The 19,416-nt window shown below is 41.1% G+C and overlaps 2 protein-coding genes across 2 annotated transcripts; both read right to left on the bottom strand.

The window, feature by feature from the left end:
* Positions 1-483: 483 nt before the first annotated feature.
* pamr1a (peptidase domain containing associated with muscle regeneration 1a) lies at positions 484-11,073 on the bottom strand. Its single transcript, XM_076078798.1, has 11 exons — positions 10,968-11,073; positions 8,993-9,154; positions 8,779-8,904; positions 7,706-7,820; positions 6,650-6,861; positions 4,956-5,153; positions 4,657-4,851; positions 4,185-4,251; positions 2,756-3,018; positions 1,748-2,088; positions 484-1,047 (listed from the first exon to the last, which is right to left on the bottom strand). Exons 1-11 carry the CDS (start codon positions 11,071-11,073, stop codon positions 484-486), a joined length of 2,349 nt encoding a protein of 782 aa, XP_075934913.1.
* A 3,818-nt stretch (positions 11,074-14,891) lies between these two features.
* Positions 14,892-18,327, bottom strand: slc35c1 (solute carrier family 35 member C1). The gene is made up of 2 exons (XM_076078689.1): positions 17,668-18,327; positions 14,892-16,541 (listed from the first exon to the last, which is right to left on the bottom strand). Exons 1-2 carry the CDS (start codon positions 18,188-18,190, stop codon positions 15,961-15,963), a joined length of 1,104 nt encoding a protein of 367 aa, XP_075934804.1. The 5' UTR covers positions 18,191-18,327; the 3' UTR covers positions 14,892-15,960.
* Between the last annotated feature and the right edge of the window lie 1,089 nt (positions 18,328-19,416).

Genomic DNA, 19,416 nt, shown 5'->3' with positions numbered 1-19,416 from the left:
CCTGAAAGTCAATCAGTGACATGAAGAAGACTTCAGATACAATGTCATTGACTTGATGTTCTAGCTCGGTGGAGTGCAGTTCATCAAAGACACCACGTGACATCCGGTGGACTTCTTTCATTTTTAATGAGCAGTCTTCATTTTTAAAATTCAGAGTTGCGCAATCACAAGGTAACATTCAAAGATCACGAGTATGTGGGTGTGTTCCTTAACGAGCTCACGTAAGAGTTGTTTGAAGTGGAGGTGGCCTAAATACAGAATAACAAACACATGAGAGATACGGGAAGAGAGCCAGGAGAACAGCTCTCACCTGACGTGATGTTGACACAGACAGCAGGTACAAAGTGATCACAGCAAATATTCGAACTGTACGCTCCATTTCCACCATCTCCAACTGTGAGGTTTACAAAACTGGAAAGAAATATATAAGATTTAAATTGTCGGCAATTGGCTTAAAATTAGATAGCGGAAATAAAAATAAATCTACTTTGTGTTTTTCTCTATCCAGTCTCGAAAGTTGGCTATTCGTGTCTGAACTGTGTGCGTCTGTTGGTGGCAGTTCTCCTCCTTAAAGCTGAAACTCTCTAAACCAAGAAGCTGCCAGCCTGTGCTGGACGCCCCCCGAGTCTCCTCCTGACCCGACCAGCCACCACTCGTGGACGAAAGCACAGCTGGCACGGTTGCGATGCCTGGAATGACTCTGGGACAAGGGCTTTGGGGACTGGACGGCTTCCTGAAGACACACAGCGTGTTGTCACTGATCACTGGGGTGTGCGCTCCTCCTCGAGCAAATTCCCTTTCGCACTGAGCGACATCACCCAACGCAACAAGCGTGGTCTGGCTGGTGGGATTGTGGCGGCTTCTGTGATTCGGTAAAGTCCACCTCGCAGCGTAAGCCTCCTGCGCCGTCACCTCTCCACCTTGCACTTTGGGTAGACAGACTGGCAGCACACGCTCACTGATCCTGGCCTTGTCTTTTAGCTTGAGCACAGCCACATCGGAGCCCGGCGTGGAGTAAAAATGTGGATGGACTAAAATGTCTGAAACCTGTTGGGGAAGAGAGAGTTGAAAACGGATGAAACTTGGAAGTTAGAATACCTGAGAAAGCCTGATGTCACTAAGAAGGCGCCAACTTCTGTTGTTTTTGTAATATTTGTCAAGATTAGATAATACGCTTCAAGATGCGCAAGGATTTCACATCCAAATCAAATATCCCGGTAAAGCTTTAAGTGCACATTTTAAAAGCCAAAGGATTTCTTCCTGTTCCGCTCACAAACAAAAAGCTATCCAGAAGATTATATTTATTTAATGAAGATTCCTTGCTTAATATTATCACCGCATCTGCTGTTTGGTAGTCATGGGAAACTTTTGTGCACCATTTGACTTGAAAATAAAAATGCCACAAAAAGTATGGTTATGGTAATTGCAAGGTCAAAAGAGATTACGGCTTTGAGGTTAAAAGTGGAATAAATGGTTGTACTGATGTCTAAAAAGCTTTTCCACCGCAATTTTTTACCACCATTTAAATGAATAATTCAACTGACAGGACTTTACAGAAAGAAATAGTCATTTACTTCAAATTCTCTAAAGTAAAAAAATCAAATGCAACTTTAAAACCTTAGAAATCTTTCATCCTTTAAACTAATTTACATTTTGTAGCTACAAACTCATCTGATAAGAACAAATATGTCTGATGGATTTTCACACTATAAACTAACAGAGTAGATATTTTCTGACTGTGCTGTACCCTGAGGTGGAGCAGGCTTTTCTGCCGGTCCTTGGATGTCAGGTCCTGCACGCCTATGACAACCTTCACATGTGCCGTGTGGAGGGTCTGCTGCTTGTCCTTGTCTACCACACACTGAGCTGCCACCAGGACGCTACGCTGGCTGAGCAGAGCACCGCTGCAGGCGAGGTGCCAGAATGTGGACTCCTCTGAGGCCCCCTGCTGGACAGACATGGTTACTCCACGGGGCCTGTGGACGCTGGCATTGCGGGCAGGAGGTGAGCGGATGTAGACGGCTGCGTGCCACGGCCACGGTGTGTCTGTGAGGTTGTGTGGACTGGGAGTGTCGAATTTGCCACAAACTGTGGGAAGGTGACATTCAGAAGAGAGAGTCAAAAATGTTATTACAGTAACTAGCAAAAAGCCCTGCATTTCGGATAATCTGCTTATTAGTTTTTATTGCAGAGTTAGAAGAGGACATTTGTGCGTACACACAACCACACCAAATTCATCAACGCAAAATCTAACAGTCTACCCTGGACTCAAACCACAGCCTGTTTAATCCATCTATCAAATATGCATCAAGGACAAATGTAAAAATGCATAAATAAAAGGCTACGACTCAAATATATTTGCTATACACAAGGCATGAAGGTGGTATAAATAGCTTTGACATTTGCAAGTACTTTCAGTATTGTGGTTGAATAGCTATACCCAGAAGATATGCGCAAGAGGACCATCCATAATAATAAAGCTGCAAAACCTTGATGGGCCCCTGACAGCTTCCGGGCCCTTGTGCAGTTGCATATTTACGCCATTGTCAAGAATGAACTTTCACACTCTTCTTGAAATCAGCAATCTAATGTTAGACTTACAGAGCAATATCTCGCTAAAGCATTTGCTGTCATTAGCCACCGTAGGTATTGGTCAAACCGGTCCAGATTAGGCTTTTTAGCAGGCTTTTCTTTGTCTGTGAAAGAAACTCAGATTTCACTTCCCAAGCTGGGTCTATACTGTTGCTGCTCTCACCCGGTGAGCAGGAAACATGGCGCCCACTCCATCTGCCAGACTTTAGACAGGTGCGTCGGGAGCTCCCCGCGTGGCGGTAGAGCGGGGAGGCACACATGTACTCGATGCTTGTGTGGACCGGGTGGAAGCCACGAGGAAGCTCCGCCAAGACGTCGTCGTCTTTTTTTGACAGTTGATCCGATGCAAGTGGAATAAAACCAGCTGACAACAAATCGTGCAGGTTGTCCCTGGATGAGAAGTGGATTCTTGGGTCTGGATTCTCTCTGTGGAAAAGAAAAAAAGTTTTTTTCTTAATATCTCCTTATGCGCAAACTCCAGCCTTAATTTCCCATCACAGTTGTTTAGTTTCATGTAGTTATGGATATTAATTGCTTCCTTATCCACCTGTATTTGCATAGTTTTGCATAGTATTCTGTTTTCAATTATTTTTTTGTAAGAAGATGCTATAATTGGATGGGTGAGAGACTAAAATGATGCTGATTAACCAACTAAGGCACAGCAGTGCTTGGAGCTATATGCTAATGTCAGTATGCTAACATGCTCATAATGACAATGTTAACGTGTCGATGCTCAGCAGTTATGATGTTTCCTGGGGCAAAATCCCATACTAACATGCTAAATATCAATCAGTACTGCCTACTAAATTAACAAGTAGGTATACCATCATCAGCAGACTGTTCACCGTGAGGTAAACTCAAGTAACGTCTGTATCACATGACCGTTTTCATCTAACTGTTGAATATTTAAACCGTCTTCCTCGCAATTTCACCTTTGGAAAGTCTAAAGAGATGCATTTTGGAGCAGTTATGTCCCTTAAGCTCATACTCAGAAAAAACATCTGGGCATTTTTTCAATGCCCAAAATCCACATGTTACTATTATATTATTTTTTACGTTTTGTTCTACAAAAATACGCCAGCTCATGCAATTCTGGTGAATTTTGGAGCTTTTAAGTGTCTTTGAAAAGGCGCTTGCTAACAACTGGCTTTCTGAGACTACATATCGTCATCAGGGTGATTACTTAGCCTTGCTAACCATGGTGTGGTTTGTTTATAGCCTAACATTAGCTTTTAACTTCTGCAATAATCCAATAAAGAAAAGAAAAATCCCACTTTTTGTCGAGGAACTAGTGTGATGCTAAAAAATGATCTCATCCCTGCACCACTCTATTTCGAGCACAGGCCATGTTCACCAACTTAGTTTAGCATGTTAGCATGCTTACATTTGCTAATAAGAACAAAAAAAAAGTACAGCTGAGGCTGATGGGAATGCCATTAGTATTGGGACTTGAAATGCTGCACCTGATGATGGCACTAGATGAAACGTTAAGGGATCAGAACCGAACACAAACTTAAAATGTTGTTAGCATGGCTAGCAATAACGTTGCCTAAATCATGTAAATACACACAACACTGTATCTTAGCTGCTACCTTGACATCAGATGTGGCTTCACAACACTTTGTCGCACGAGTTCAGAAACTTTGGGCTCCCGACACGCTGTAGAGGCAAATCAAGCAGGTGACTATTAGTGCACAACAATCCCTTTCTGAGCTCCCGTTGCATAAATAATTCGGTTTCAGTAACATGAATAATTGTGAGCAAAGTAAATAGGAACAAGTCTATGCATAAAATATAAGGGACAAATGTATTCATTATTCAGAAGAATTCAAAGCCATTACTGCTTAATCTTGTCAAACGAATGGCCTTGTTATGCACTCATCATTGTGTTCTTATTTCTGAATATTTACTTTTTTCATGTCAGGAGATGTAAATTTCCAGGCAAATTGGCTGTCAGATAAATTAAAAGTAAGACTACCTGTGTGTTGGAAACATTTTCACATGACATAGAAAATAAGCTACTCAGTGTGTTCCCAACCCGAATGTGATTTGAAAAACGGCTACCTCTCACACACTTGGGCGGCCTGCCACTCCAGGATCCATTAGAGAGACAGGTGCTCTGGTGGTTCCCACTCAAAATGTAGGAATTTTTACACAAAAACCCAACAACCTCTGCGCCTCCAGCTGCATCCAGAGCAGCTCTGTGGTAGCCATTGAGCAATTTGGGTGGAGGGGAACACCGGGCTGTGCTTGTTTGGCCTGTATGTGTTTAAGAGAGAAAAGGAATTCCCACAATAATAACATCAAATAACATCACGTGGCTTTTATACTGCACAAACATCAGAAAAAGAGACCAGAAGTACCTTTTACACATGTAGGAACCGTGCCACTCCACGTGCTATTAGGCAGACAGATTCTCTGCTGGGAGCCGATCAGTGTGAAGGGTGGATGGCACCGGTAGTTTACAGATACAAGCTCCTCCTTTGGTCCATACACAGGCAGTAAATACCCATTTACCAGTTTCTCTGGGGTTGCACACACTTTAGTCTTGACCCCCGAATCTGTGGAGAAATTATCTATAGTGATAAATGAAAGAAAAACCTCCAATGCAATGCAAAACTCAATAAAGATACAAGTTTTACTGTTTATTGAATTCACATAAATGGTTCAAAAACTGATCGTAATGTTTGAAAACCAGTGTTGGAGAGTAGTGAACTACATGTAATTAAACTAACCATGTCTCCAGTATAGCTTGCTTGTAGTTCATTCGTAGTAGTTCGCTGCATTCATTGCATTGTGATTCAAGAAGTTAAATCATCTTCATGACATTTTTGCGCAGTTAACTACTGAAGCTACGAACCATTTTTGGCCATAAAAGGAAAGGAATGATTTTGTATTGATATTTTACCATTTCGTCTATACTGTAATTGAAGCCTCTTTGCCCCGCCCACTTTTTTAGACCTCCGCGCCAGCCGTGGCCAGAGTCATTATGTCTTCTGGTTGTCTGTTCGGTCCATTAACACGAACAAAAACACGAATTAGGTATAAACGTCCACTTGGAGCGATTATAATTTTAGAAGGTCGCTGTGACCTCAGAAAACACGCGTTTGGCCACAACTCAAGAATTTAGAGGCTAATTGTGACAATTTCACACAAATGTCTAATAGGATTAAATGGTGAAGTGATTACATTTTGGACAGACATGGATGTAAACTGCAACATGACTGGTCGGCGGAGGCATATAACCGCCTAATGACGACTTGTTTGCTTACGTTTATTTTCATTCATAACATTAACCTTTTGTAATTGGAGTTAAATTGAGGAAGGAATTGAACCCATTTGATTGCCCTGCCTCTCTATTACCACCACCTTTTGGTTTGGCCTTTTTTTGATATTATCTTGAAGAGGTTAATTGTTTGCCCTCCAGAATTAATTATTTGCTAAACCTAACCCTTCTTTGACTCATCGAAGTAATCTTTACAGAAATATTGTTAAATCGGAGGCCTTACAGTCCTAACAATTGCCGCAGTGCCACTATGATATGTTCAGGTTCGCTAGCAAGAGCAGAACTGGATAAATGGGATGCAAGTTAGATGCATAATTTGCTTCAAAGAGGGCAAATGGAGAGAGATGAGTGATTAATCTGTGTCGCCGAATGTCTGTCTCACATCGTTGCCCTGTATGGGAGGCTGCACACACACACACGGCAGAATGAAAGAAAAAGGTTGTGGAGCAATCTAAGAGAGGTGCTGCGTGCATGGAGGGAGAGCAGACTATCATCTGCATCATGTATTCATGATGACCGTGATACCTGGAGTATATCATGATTGAGATAAATATCAGACTACATTCGTGATATATTCTATGTGGATTCCACAGAGGAGGGCACATTATACAATGCATCAGCCGAGCGTGTGGACAAAATCAGAGCAAAACCACACATTACAATGCAAAGTAGTCCGACAAACAAGCACACAGCAGGGAGTAGGAGATTGCATTGTGTTGTCTTCGGTAGCATTCATGCTGTATCACTAACGATGGCTGTACCTGCCTGAACTCTCCTGAAAAGTAAGAACAAAGCCGTCAAAGTTGTTGTAACCGTCTGAGGTGAAGAGGACGTGCAAGAGGTTCCCAGAGCTTTTGAGCGGAGGGGGCAGCCGATCCCCACAGAAGCGGCCAATCACAGGGGAGCTCAGATCGCCGCCGTCGCGCACCTCGATGTAGTCGTAACGACAGCTGTGGTCCGACTCCAAACTGAGCAGTAAAAAGCTGCAGAATAACAGAACAGATGTTACGTTTAAATGATGTTGTTTTTTTCAATTCAAAATAATTGACATCAGTGTTCTGTTGTGTGGGCTTTTTTCCCACTCGGCTCTCACCGCCAGCTGAGCTGTGCCAGTTGTGCTGAAGATGGTCCTACGACTGAAACACTGTTTGCACATGGAATAATTTCACCTTTTTTTTTGCATCTTTTTTTGTCAGGGTGCAATTTTTTCGTATGACTGTTTACTTTTGCCTACACGTACCAAAACTATTTCTTGAAAACCCTTTCACAACAGTTTGCTTCAACCTTAGCTGATGGAGATGAAGAACCGGTCCACTGTGATTGCTGTCCACTGTGACTTTTCCTGAATCGCAAGTTCAGGAAAAGTAGTATCCAGCACACATGAATGAAACATATCCATTAACCATGGGGCCTGTTTCAAAAAGAAGGATGTCACATTTCCTGTTTTGTCAGGCTGTCGTGCATCCTGTGCTTAGCACCGCCCAAGACGATTGTAATCGGATTAAAGAAATACAAAGAAGCCTGAGCGGTTCTTTTTCCCGCTTTACCAAAAATACTAATGTGTGGAGCCAGACCTTTCTTTCTAGCACTTATTGCACTGTGGAGACGTGAGACTAGCCTAATATAAACTGCTGCAGAAAGTAAAATGCCCATACCTTTCTCATTATTTATCACCTGGAGTGACTTTAATAAACAAAATAAACAATATTAATCGTGGTGTCTTTACAAATAAAGACTGACCATGTCCCCCCCCCCCCCTTCTGTTTTAGATATTGAGTCCACGTTTGTTTCATGCTTGCAGAAAAGGTTTTGACAAAAGTGACCCACCTCAGCTCGACGCTGCTGCCGCCCGCCACTCGCACTGTCCACTCACACCGGGCGTTTGTTGGGTAACTCTCCACGGCTATGTGACCCTGAGCCCGCTGAATGACGCCTCCGCATGCTGTAACACAAGAGAACTGCAATTACTTTTACTTATTTTTTTAATTTTCACCTAAAATTCACGTTCTCAATTAAATGTGCTCTTAGTAGCACGGGGCATTTTGACCGTGACAAGCAGCATTCATATTTAACGTGAATGCTTGGCCACTTGGGCCGATACAGACTCCAAACAGGTTGTGTAGGAAAAGGGATGTTACACAATGGCCCCGTGTCTTCCCTTGTGTACGTCAAACTGATGGAACATGACAGAATGGCATCCAAGTGGCAGTTTCCCCTGGGCCATTTACCAAAAATAACAACGGAAGAATATAATGAGTGTGAATAACAGGAGTGGCAAGCAGGTACACTTGTTTGCTCTCCTCTATTAATAGCGTGGTGTTGCAGTGGGATCTACCAGCACACACTGGATTTAACTCATTCGGTAGCTGCTGTAGCGCAATGCCGATAATTACGTTGTCAGTATTTTTGTGAACGAAAAGTACAACTAGATACAAACAGTTGACTGTAGCTGAAGCTTGGCTGAAACCAAAGAACAACAAAAAAGCATTGTCGCCACCAAGTGTCCTTAGGGTGTATTACAAATGCTTCACCGAGATGATTATGATTAAATGTTCCATCAATTGATTGTGTATTTCCTCACGGTCCTAGATACTAAAGAGGTTTATCTTTCGGTGTTAATGCTTCTTAACCGATAATAAACTTATAATTGAAAGCTTTACAGCACATGAAGGTAAGTTTGAGATGTCTCACATGTTTGTCTTCATATTGTCGGCTCTGTCAATCATTGTGGAATGGGAACCTTGCATATGACCCTAGATTAATGTTTTTATATGTGCATAAAGAGATGTATAGATGGTATATGAGAACACATCAGCACTTTTTTGTAATTGCATCATTGAGTATTCAGACTATTCAGCCATTTCTGTGGCAAGACATTGCATTAAAGCAATCCAACTCACTTCTACAGTCCCCTTCACTCCAGCCGTGGCGACACTCTGTACAATACTTTCCATTGACGAAGAAGTCGTCATTGGCTTTCCACGTTCCATTGTTGCAGGCTTTGCAGTTCTCAAACAGACTGCAGCCTGGCAAGGACGAAAGCAGAAAGGAGTGTTTCATGTTCGCAGATTGTTACAGATAAGGGAATATCTACAAGCGACAGCGAGATTGTACCTGGGTGGATGATGCAGGGGTCACACTCGTCCAGAACATTGCGGCAGCAGGGAACAGTGTAGCCGACCGTGGACCCTTTCGAGGGACAGCGACACTGGATCAGGTGGTACTCGCAACATGGACGACACATGGCGCTCCACTCGGAGCTCGGGCAGTTGTCCCCTTTCAGAGGTGTGGAACCGAAACAAAGGGACAAGTGGCATCAAATTAAATTTGCAAACAACTGAAACCTCAGACTTCTGATAGGCTACTTATGTTTTGTGTCCTCAGTGTTTTTTCTGGATAGGACCCATATTGTGGATTTTAATTAGCTCCCAGGTCAATTCAACTCAATTCATTGTGGCTTTAATGGCCAGACGTATGACAGAACAACGTTGCCAAAGCACCAACATAAAAAAGTACACAATAGTATTAATAAGAATATTAACACAACATTAACTTAACATTATTATTGTTATATAATAATACACAGAATTAAATTCTTTCAGTGTTTAAAAAACACAGGAACAACACTTTTTTCATCCTTTTTTCACATCCTAAAACAGGTTATTGGAATTTCTATTTGAGTGAGCACAATGAGATGTGTGTTTGGAGTTTGGCAGTCTGAAGTATTTTTGTTGGTACATGAGCTTTAGGTTTTCAGAATTGTGTACATACTGCGATTGTTTTGTGTGCTCAATGGAGAAACACTGTGGTACAGCACAGCACAGACTCCCAGTTTGTTGTGCTGGAAGTTTATAAGTGTGTGACGCTTTCATGGATGGGTCACGGCCTCGGTCGCCATTGTGTTGCCTCATCCGGTGATGGATGATGACTTGACAGACATTTCGTTGAAGTAACTCAAGATTGACCCTTCAGGGCTTAGTTTTAGGTATTTTCTTTTCTTAAGTTTCATATTACTTTTCTTATTTGTGTGAAATTTTTTATAGGAAAATAATTTCCTCCTTGGAAATTAATTTTATTCATAATTATAATCATGTTTAGATTATTTGATTGTTAAAATCTAAAGTGGGGGAGACCTATGAGAAGCCTTTTGGGATTTTGGGCTCCCGTTCATGTTCTATTATTATTTAAATTCTTTCATTAAATGTTTCTTTTAATGTGCTATTAAATAAAAGAAAGAAAGACAGAAACATTAGTAAGTGTAACTCCTCTGCTCTGCTTTCACTATATATACAAATACGTACAACTGATTTAGCCCCATAATGCATGTTTATACATGTGGTTATAGACATTAATACAAATATGTCCATTCAGTACATATTCCTGTTACCTGATGATGCAGATCACACCACCACAACATTTCACGTTGACCGGACAAACTGCTGAGATGTGAAATCCATCTTGGCAGCTGATTCAGTGGCAGACGAAGCAACCAAACTCAAGCTGAACTGTGTTTGTGAAGCAACTCTCAGATCATAAGCTGCTGTGTGACCTTTCAACCCACTACGATGCACCGTGTTGAGCAGCTCGGGATGCAGAGACTGGTTGAACTGAAGATGGCGGCTTTTTTTCTTCCCAAAGCCCAATTTGAATAAACGTTCAATGGAGCAGAGGAATAGAGGACTCACAGGGAGCTACAGCCATCTGTCATCATCACAGGTTTAATTCCACTCCTTATGGATTTCTGTGCCAAGTGAAATGTAAAAGCTTCCCAGGTATTGAACCCTCACTAATATGCCCAATATCTACTTTCATTGGCAAGGGAAAGAGCTTCGTACGAGCTGTACCAGCATTAGTTATGTGCTGTTCTCATTTCAGTGAGGCACATAGAGTCCGCATGAGCTGAGACAAGTCGTGGCAGCAGAAGTGACTCATCGACATGAAATAACTCCACAGTTAGTCAGCAATTAAGCCAACAGGCTCTTTCGAAGAGTTGGCAACATTTTCACAAAGACAAGGCCATGCAATAAAAAGATAGTACAGTAAGAACAAAATTAGATTTAAGAACTGCTAGAAAAAGCCTTTTACTTACCATGTGGCCAAGCTTCTACACAAAGACAGAGATTTAGGAGGAGGTAGTAGAGCTTGGGGTCCAGAAGAGTTGACATGGTCGCTTTCCTTGCGGGGAAAGTGAGCATGTTGGCTGCCAAGCTATCAGCAATAAACCTCCAAAGACGTCCCTATAGCTGTGAGGAGAAGAGAGATCTTCCTGTCTCCTCAAAATGTGATGCAGCTATGTATGATGAATTCTCCCCCTTCCTTCCGTGACGCTCTCACTTGTATTCGCTTTTGAAATTGTTCAGCTCAAATCAGTGCCAGGTCTTCCAACTATTTCCCCCGGTCTCTGCTCTCGTTGTGAGACGCGAATGAGTGCTGCGCGCTGAATAGTAACAGGGGGAAAATACTTGTTGGCAAAGGAGATGGAAAGGGCATTTGAGGGAAATAAAGACATGCTAATGAGGAAAACAGGGAAGAGTGATGAAGGGGAAAAAAATCCATCTGTCGGCTTGCTGAGAGGTTTCAAGGAAAGAACAGAAGGGAATCTCACTTATAGCTGCAAGTTACAATTTATTTTCCTGAAAATACACATCTGCAGGTGCACCGAGCCAAATGTGTTCGCTGATGCTTCATCATACACCAGCTGTCATGCCGGACATGACAATTTCCCAACTGCTTGGAAGACAGATAACAGATGTCCCCTCCGTGAGATGTTTATGTCAGGCTACATAGATTTGCCAGGAGCAATGAGGCTGACAGGATCGTCACAGCCCATTTCATGGCCAAGGTTGCTTTCCCATTACCTAAGCCTTTACCGAGGAGTTTCCATGTTACCATATCTGCTCTTCATCTTCTGCATTACATCAGGTTGTAGGCAGACAGATTGAGGCTGATATTATTACATGACTTGTGTTTGTTCTCTTTAAAAGCTGTTGTCTTTTGCATTTTGTGAAATCTGATACTATACTTATTTGATATATATTTTTCTGATATTACCAAAGATGAGTGTAGATTTCTAAATGTACACTTGAAAGAACTGATTGGCTTGTTATTTACTTGCAATTGCTTTTGATGTTGAATTTTTTCAATAAATTAAAACCATGAAGGATTAAGTGTTCCTTTATGAGTTGAGATATGTCTTCTACTGTATAGCTCCTTAATAAACCATAACTAATGGATTATCTATTTTTATTAGCTCAGGAAAGTTGATGCTTTGGAAACACATGTTTTTACAGGAAATAGATGTCCTTTCTTGCTCCAGGCCTTGAGCAATAATCAAAGGCGTCTCTTTTAAAGCTCCATTTATAGATGTTGACCACTAGAGGGCAGAATATCTCCATAATAAGTTCATGGTGACCTAGTATAACCTTATATCGTTAAAGAGATTCAGAGTATTAATACCGCATTTTCCATGTAAAGATGTTTGGTAATGTCCTCCTGAGCAGAGAATAGAGTGCTGCAGGGATGATGTGTTCTTGTAGGCCAACCGGAAAATGAGCATCGGACTGGTTCCCTCCACAAAGGCCAATGGAATTTAGGATTATTGCAGAAAATAAACTCTGTAGCAGACAAACGTTTATGATACTTACATCTTTTGTTCAGCAAGATCATCTTCAGAAATGAACACCACTTTTATGATTTTTGAAGGGTAAATGCAATCGTCAGAGGTTGTTAGCAACCACCTTTTTTAAGATACATAAAATCTTCAAAATTGCCAAGTGGGATATCTGCTGACGTTAAAAATCTCTTAAAAGCTTGTGTTAACAACAGACCTTATTTCAGACATCTAACCAAAAAAAAAACAGACTTCAAGACGAGGGAACCGGATTTTCGGGTTGTAGGACCTGCAGCACTCTATGAAGTCATGGTTCCTCTGTCTGTGCTGCTAATGCGCCGGTTGCAGCTGATATCGCAGTCCTGACCGACGGTTTTATCACGGAAGCGTAACAGCCATCTGTCCAGCTCGACTTTGAGCAAACATGCAGGAGGAATGGGATAAAATGTGAAAATGACAGATGTGTCAAAGAGAATGAAAGCTGTAATTAGTGCCGCAGGTGTTTGTACAAAGTCAAGACTTAAAGTAGATATTAGCTCATTCGATTGGAATTCATTTAGAATTAATTATCAGGCCATGCTTTCATTTTGACATTCTATAATATACATCATATTTTTGCTAAAATAAATACAAATACACAGAGTCCCACACTTTCAAGTCCACAAGTCAACATTTAATATTATCTACCCTGATGTGCAGTGTGGCTGACAAACTATCGTCACATTTTAAATCGCATTGGCATGTGCATTTTCAGGCAAAGAATTGTGGATACCCAGCATCGGCTGATAATAGTTTATTGCTTAAGGGAAATGTGTCTCCTCCAACTGCTCCTTTAACAATGTGGAGCATTCGGCAGCTGAAGAGACAGACATTTTTCTCAGGAGAGGGTGGAGACCAAAACAGAGCTTAAAGGAGGGTGAATACTGGACTTGTGGTTCATCTGGTGGCCAGAAACACAACTCCAAATGAATGCTAATGTTGCTCCATATAAGTGATTGCTAACGTGTTTGCCATATCAATGCCATAGTGTGATATTTTATCAGGGTGGTGTTTACAGCTGGTTTTGCTGCCCTCAAGTGGCCCAAAAAACGAATGAATGCTAGTTCAAGACGCATTTAATAACGTGGCTGACGACATAGAATTACATAAAAAAATAGACTTAGAGTTCTTAAATATCTGCAATTCTCACAGCATTTGCATTGGGAATGTGTTTCTACACATAGCAAGAAGATACTGTAGTGAAGATTCTGAACTGGAAATGTGACAGTGGTAATTAACTCTGGCATCAACAAAGTGACAACCACATTTTGGCCACCACTTTGAGCTGATGCGCATAAAGAGACATGACAAGACTGCTTATGATACTTGCTGCCTTTGAACTGTCAATCATTATTGAAGATTTCGCCTTGTCGTGTCATGTTAAACCTGACCCAACCAGACATGAGAGGGAAAGATGAGTGAGGGGGGGGGGGGGGGGGGGGGGGGGGGGGGGGGGGGTGGTGATGTATTCCACATTATGACACAGTTATAAAAAGTTTCACTGGAGCCACAAGGCCACATTCACTGTTGAAATGAGTTCTTGACATCAGAGACCAGTGTTTCTTTTCTTTTTTTTTTGGTATATGTAATTGCCCATGGTGCTCTGTCAGCTATTTTTAACCATGCCGTTGCTCGTTGAGAAATATTCCATTTGGAGCCCAGAGACTCCGTGCTCCCAACATCCACTAACCTTCCTCGCCTCCATCTCGTGTTGACAATAACCAAGCAACCCACACTGGCAATAGTGACACATAGAGGGGACATCTCATCCTAAATGAGGCCCGCAGAAGGAGCGTGAATTACGAGGACAGACAGATATTAAGCTCTGCAGCAGTCACATGGATTTATCTAGGAGTGTCTTTGCCAGCAGACATGGGCTAGAATTACGTACAGTAGCTGAACATTAAAAAACAATTAGAAAAGGGAAAGCACAACTGCTTTAAACAATTTAACAAAAATGTGGATTGAAAATCTACATTAGGGGTTTTCTCTAAATGGCCAATCATCTAATGTAAATGATGTTGCAATGTGGCCGCTGTTGCATCTCACTGAATCTACTCTTTGTCCTAAACGAGCCATTAAAAAGCTATTCCAAAGATCTGAAGCACACGGTGGACTTTTTGGAGCTTTCAGCTGCATTCCTCACACATGTCCAGTAAGTGGAGCGCTCGTGGTGAGACGTGATCGTACGTGCTCAGTTTACAACAGAGATTACAGAGAGATACAAGACTGTTTTAATAAGATGGCCAAAAATAAAGATGTTTTAATTCCTTAGCAATCATTTTTTAGTTAATTACATTTCATGAGCACATCATTAAATTTGACATTTTATCATGCTGCTTTAAGACAGTAATATCTGGTCTATTTATATTCATTTGTTTTGATTCTTTTATTCATCAGTTAAATGAACACATCTCAGAATCACACTAGTAAAACTCATCTTTGATTGCAATACAAAAATATGCATTACATACAAAATATGTATGTAAACTATATATATATTTGACAAGTCATCACTCTTTTAAATGTATCTATATCTAGTCTTTTTATTGTTTAACCCAGAAAGCACAATGTCCCTTATGAATAACAAAACTTAACAGCTGAATTGTAGAGCACACCACCTTTAATGTTTTCTTTAAAGTAAGCTCCTTGTTCAAAAGACATATTAGAAAACTGGTTTTGCAGACAGACTGTGGTAGAGGTCACCTGGAATCCCACAGCACAAGAGAAGTGACGTGTGCAAACAAAGACTCGTCGGCCGTGGTGCAAACTCATTGCCGTGACATGTAAATGTAAGACGGCATTTATCATTTACAAGTGTATGACTGTTGCGAATGCAGGAGGAGTGTTTACTCTGGAGATAAGAGGCCTATTGTACGTCTGTCCCACTGGCACAAGGCTTTCATTACCTAGGTTAGGGTTTCTTACTGCAGGATGTTACGGATCCTTCCGTCATGGCTTTGTTCACATATGAGAAAGCAGTCGTGGCCAGAGGCTACCATACAAACCGCAACATGATAGTAACATATGTTTCACAAACCCTACTAATACAATTTATAGATTCATAATCAAAACTGATGGGAGAAAAAGTTACTTTTTTCTCTATACAACTCCAACACCCCCACTATGAGTAAATATAACCTCCCTATGAATGAAAACATGATTTTTTTTCCCCAACACTTTGGACCATATAAGACACATTATCACATTTCTTAGTCAAAACAATGTAAAAAGGCCCCAAATGGATGTGAATAGCATTAAATAAAATATATATATATATATACACACACAAATTCATTCAGGCCTCAAATAAATCTGTATAAAACCACACAACCTTTGAAACCATCGAGTCCATGTGTGCGTCACTGATCATTTATGTTCTAAATGTTGCATTATTTCACATTCTCACAGATACAAGTTGAAGGTTTTTCTGTTACACTCCTATGTTGCCTTTCTCCTCCGGCAGCAGTTTCTCCTTGGCGGAGTCCTGAGGGTCTCTGCGGGGAGCCTTCTTCATCTCTAGACTTTTGACCCAGGTGTAGGCCGACGAGCCACAGAGCACCATCAGGTTACTGGTCCACCACAGCAGGCTTTTACTGGAGGAGTTGTACACCACCGCAATGATGGTCTGCCCACAGGCCTTTACTGTCCCCGAGACGTTGTGCGTGAGCGGACTGGTGAACTTGATCTGCAGGCCCGTGACGTAGCCAATGGCGAAACCAAACACCCCCCCGAGCGTCATCATTCCCCAAAATCCGAGGCTGCCGAGGCGGCTGAAGCTGGCGAGACTGCCCAGATCTCCAGACACAGCGATGAGCGGGAGGAAGAGGATGCAGGCATTAATGTTGTTGTAATAGGACAGTTTCCAGATGTTTCCTTCCACTGCTGGCATCACCTTCTTGGTGTAGATGGCGTTCATAGAGACAAAAGCGCTGGCTATCACGCCAAAAAAGACGCCGGTCCAGGAGAGGGAACCCGTGGTGGCTTCCTGGTCCACACCGAGCCAGAATCCACCTGAGAAGCATGGAAACATGCAGGACTGTGAGATCACATTTCACAATGACTCATGTTTAACAATGTAAGCTGAATTTCAGCACTGAAACATTTCAATATCCGTCCGACTAGTATTGTCAAAGTGATGCAAGTGAATAAATGTAATATTTCTCCGATTTATTCCACACTTCTTCAGCCAGAAATTGAAATATTGTTTGAACAAAAGGGCTGCAAAAATGTTTTTTGCTGACTAGGAAATAAAATACATGCAACTTGATTATTAACCATTAAATAAAACAAAGAAATGCAGCAAATTGTCACATTAGAGAAACTGAGACCGGCAAATGTTTTGTTGATAAATTACAAAGCAAATTGTTGTTTTTCAGCACTAATTATGTCATATCTCAAATATATATATTAACTTTCTAAACTATTCGAAAGTGAAAAGAGCTCTATTAAAGAAATATATCAGGCACTCATTGTCCCATGTGAAGACTGACAAGTCCCGAGTCCTAAACAAGTCATAATGCGCTCTTCACTACATGTAATGTGCCATTTGCGTCTCCGTCAGTAATTGTTGAAATGTTCAGCACTGCAAACTTAGTTCTCGAGCGCGTACGAAGTTATCTTTGGTCTTTATCCATTTCATATTATTCCAACCGGCGCTCGGTAAAGTAATGTTGGTTCTGCACGATCAGGTGGATCAGGGTCGGGTGGGAATTAATATTTAATTGAGTCAGGAAATGAAGGGACATTAATTAATTAATTCGTGGCACACTTTTTAATTTGTGGGGCTTGGTGGAACGTATCAAGTTTAAGTCAAAGGGGTCAAGTCCAAGTGAAGTCACGAGTCATTGGTGTTAGTCTTTATTTTGCCAAGTTCAGTCCTGACTCAAGTCCCAAGTCATGTGACTCGAGTCCACACCTCCGTTTTCAAATGAGGCGTTTAATGATCATACAATGTCAACATGATTTTGTGCATGAGGATGAAATACATTATTTCTGACATTATCTACTTGGTGCAGATTATATTTAGGCATTAACCGATCTCAACATACTTCAAGAATACTTCCAGATAAATAATTTACATGATAAAAGAAAATACTGTGTTACAATCCACATGCAGGAAGAAAGAAAGTTCACATACCTAGTATGATCCCACAGCACACTATGGCTTGTATTGAAGTGGTTTGCTTCAGGACAACGTAAGACAGCAGCACGTTGAAAACTGTGCTGAGCGACCGACCGACCGTGTAGAAAGCCACTCCGAGGTGTTTCAGGCACAGGTTGTTGAAGGTGATCATGGAGATGAACACGATAGACAGCGGCAGCACCTCCCGGGACGTCTTCAGGTCGAATCTGACCGAGGGGAAGTCGATGAGTCCCGGCCAAAATCTGGCCAGCAGCTGCATGAGCCAGCACAGTCCGACCGTCACCACGCACTGGTAGAATGTGACAAACAGCGGCGCGTCCAGGTCCCGGTTGTCCAGCAGGTAATTATTGAGGAACACCATTGTTATTGAGACAAACCAGTACAGTACAACCACAGCTCCTATTTTGACAGCCCGCATAATGAAAGTCTCTCCATTGTGTCCGTCCTGGTCCATTGTCTCCGATCCGGATAGAGCCATCCTTAAGATACTGGACCGCTTCAGCTGCACCCTGTTCATGGTCACAGAGAAAGAATAACAAGCTGGGTCACAAAAAATAAATAAAAAAAACCTGCATCATTTACACGAGCTACTATGTAGCTACAGGCCAACTACTCGATACAAACATGACGAGCGTCTTCCGCCAATAGCAGAATCAAGATTACTTCCGGTCTATTTTTTCAAAATAAAAGCAGCTCGCTAGAAATCTAAAACCAAAGTTTTCACAAACAGGCAATATTGCAAAAGTTGTTCCACAGTTGAAATGCAACTTAGCAATATTTTATAAGTGACGAGGTCGACTGCACAGTTATTGTACCAAATATACATTGAAACTCCAGCTTTTACATGCTGTATCACTAACGTGTAGACACAAATTATATTTAATATCAAACATACTTATGCATTATGAGACCCTGTATTTCTCGCTAGCTGGGGCAGTTTAGCAGTAGAAAAGCAAATGATGTTAACGGGGCTGTGGTCAATTCTGGGCCAGTCTACCGAATTGGTTCAAAGTCAGGTTGGAAATATTTTTAAATTTTGTACGTTTTATTCCCAAAACTTTGTCCGTATATATATTGTACACATATCTCGTAAAATAACCGTCAATTTTTATATTGTATTTCCAGACTGTGTTGCAATGTTTTTCCTCTCCCAAAAATTGTCACTACCGAAACATAGTAATACACTATAGTAAAGAAGTATTATTATTAACCTGTTAAGATTGCGTTTCCTTCCCTTCTCTGAAGAGTATTTTTACAAATATTTCTTGAAGGTTTTCACAATTAAATGAAGACATTTTTACCAAATTTCTAAATTCAATTTATACAATTCATCAAAATCTAAATGCAATATTTCTTTGTAAAATGCATAATACTGATCATATTGATTCCAGAGTTGATGATTGATAAAATTGAACATACATTAAACCAATCAGTATCATAACATTTTAGTTGATAACTCCATATACTTTATTTTTTACAAAACATCCAGTGTTTCGGTTGTGACTGCACTGTTTCGGTTGTGACCACAGTATTTCGTTTGCAAGGTTGCATCATATTTCCTCAACCTTATTGCGTAATCTTAACTCATAACATGCCTTAGGTTGGGAATATTACAAACACAAATGTTTTGTGGTCAATAGAATCATTTTATTTTTGAAGACATAACAATTGTTCATCCAGAACCATTTAAAGTATAAACATTACTTATCAATGGAAAATTACCCAAGTGGGTTCAGTAAAAGA

Source organism: Anarhichas minor, unplaced genomic scaffold (assembly GCF_050575085.1).
Source record: "Anarhichas minor isolate MPS153535 unplaced genomic scaffold, ASM5057508v1 ptg000067l, whole genome shotgun sequence".
Taxonomy (NCBI): Eukaryota; Metazoa; Chordata; class Actinopteri; order Perciformes; family Anarhichadidae; genus Anarhichas; species Anarhichas minor.
Note: the sequence above shows the minus strand (reverse complement) of the source record. Positions and strands in the feature narration are given on the sequence as shown.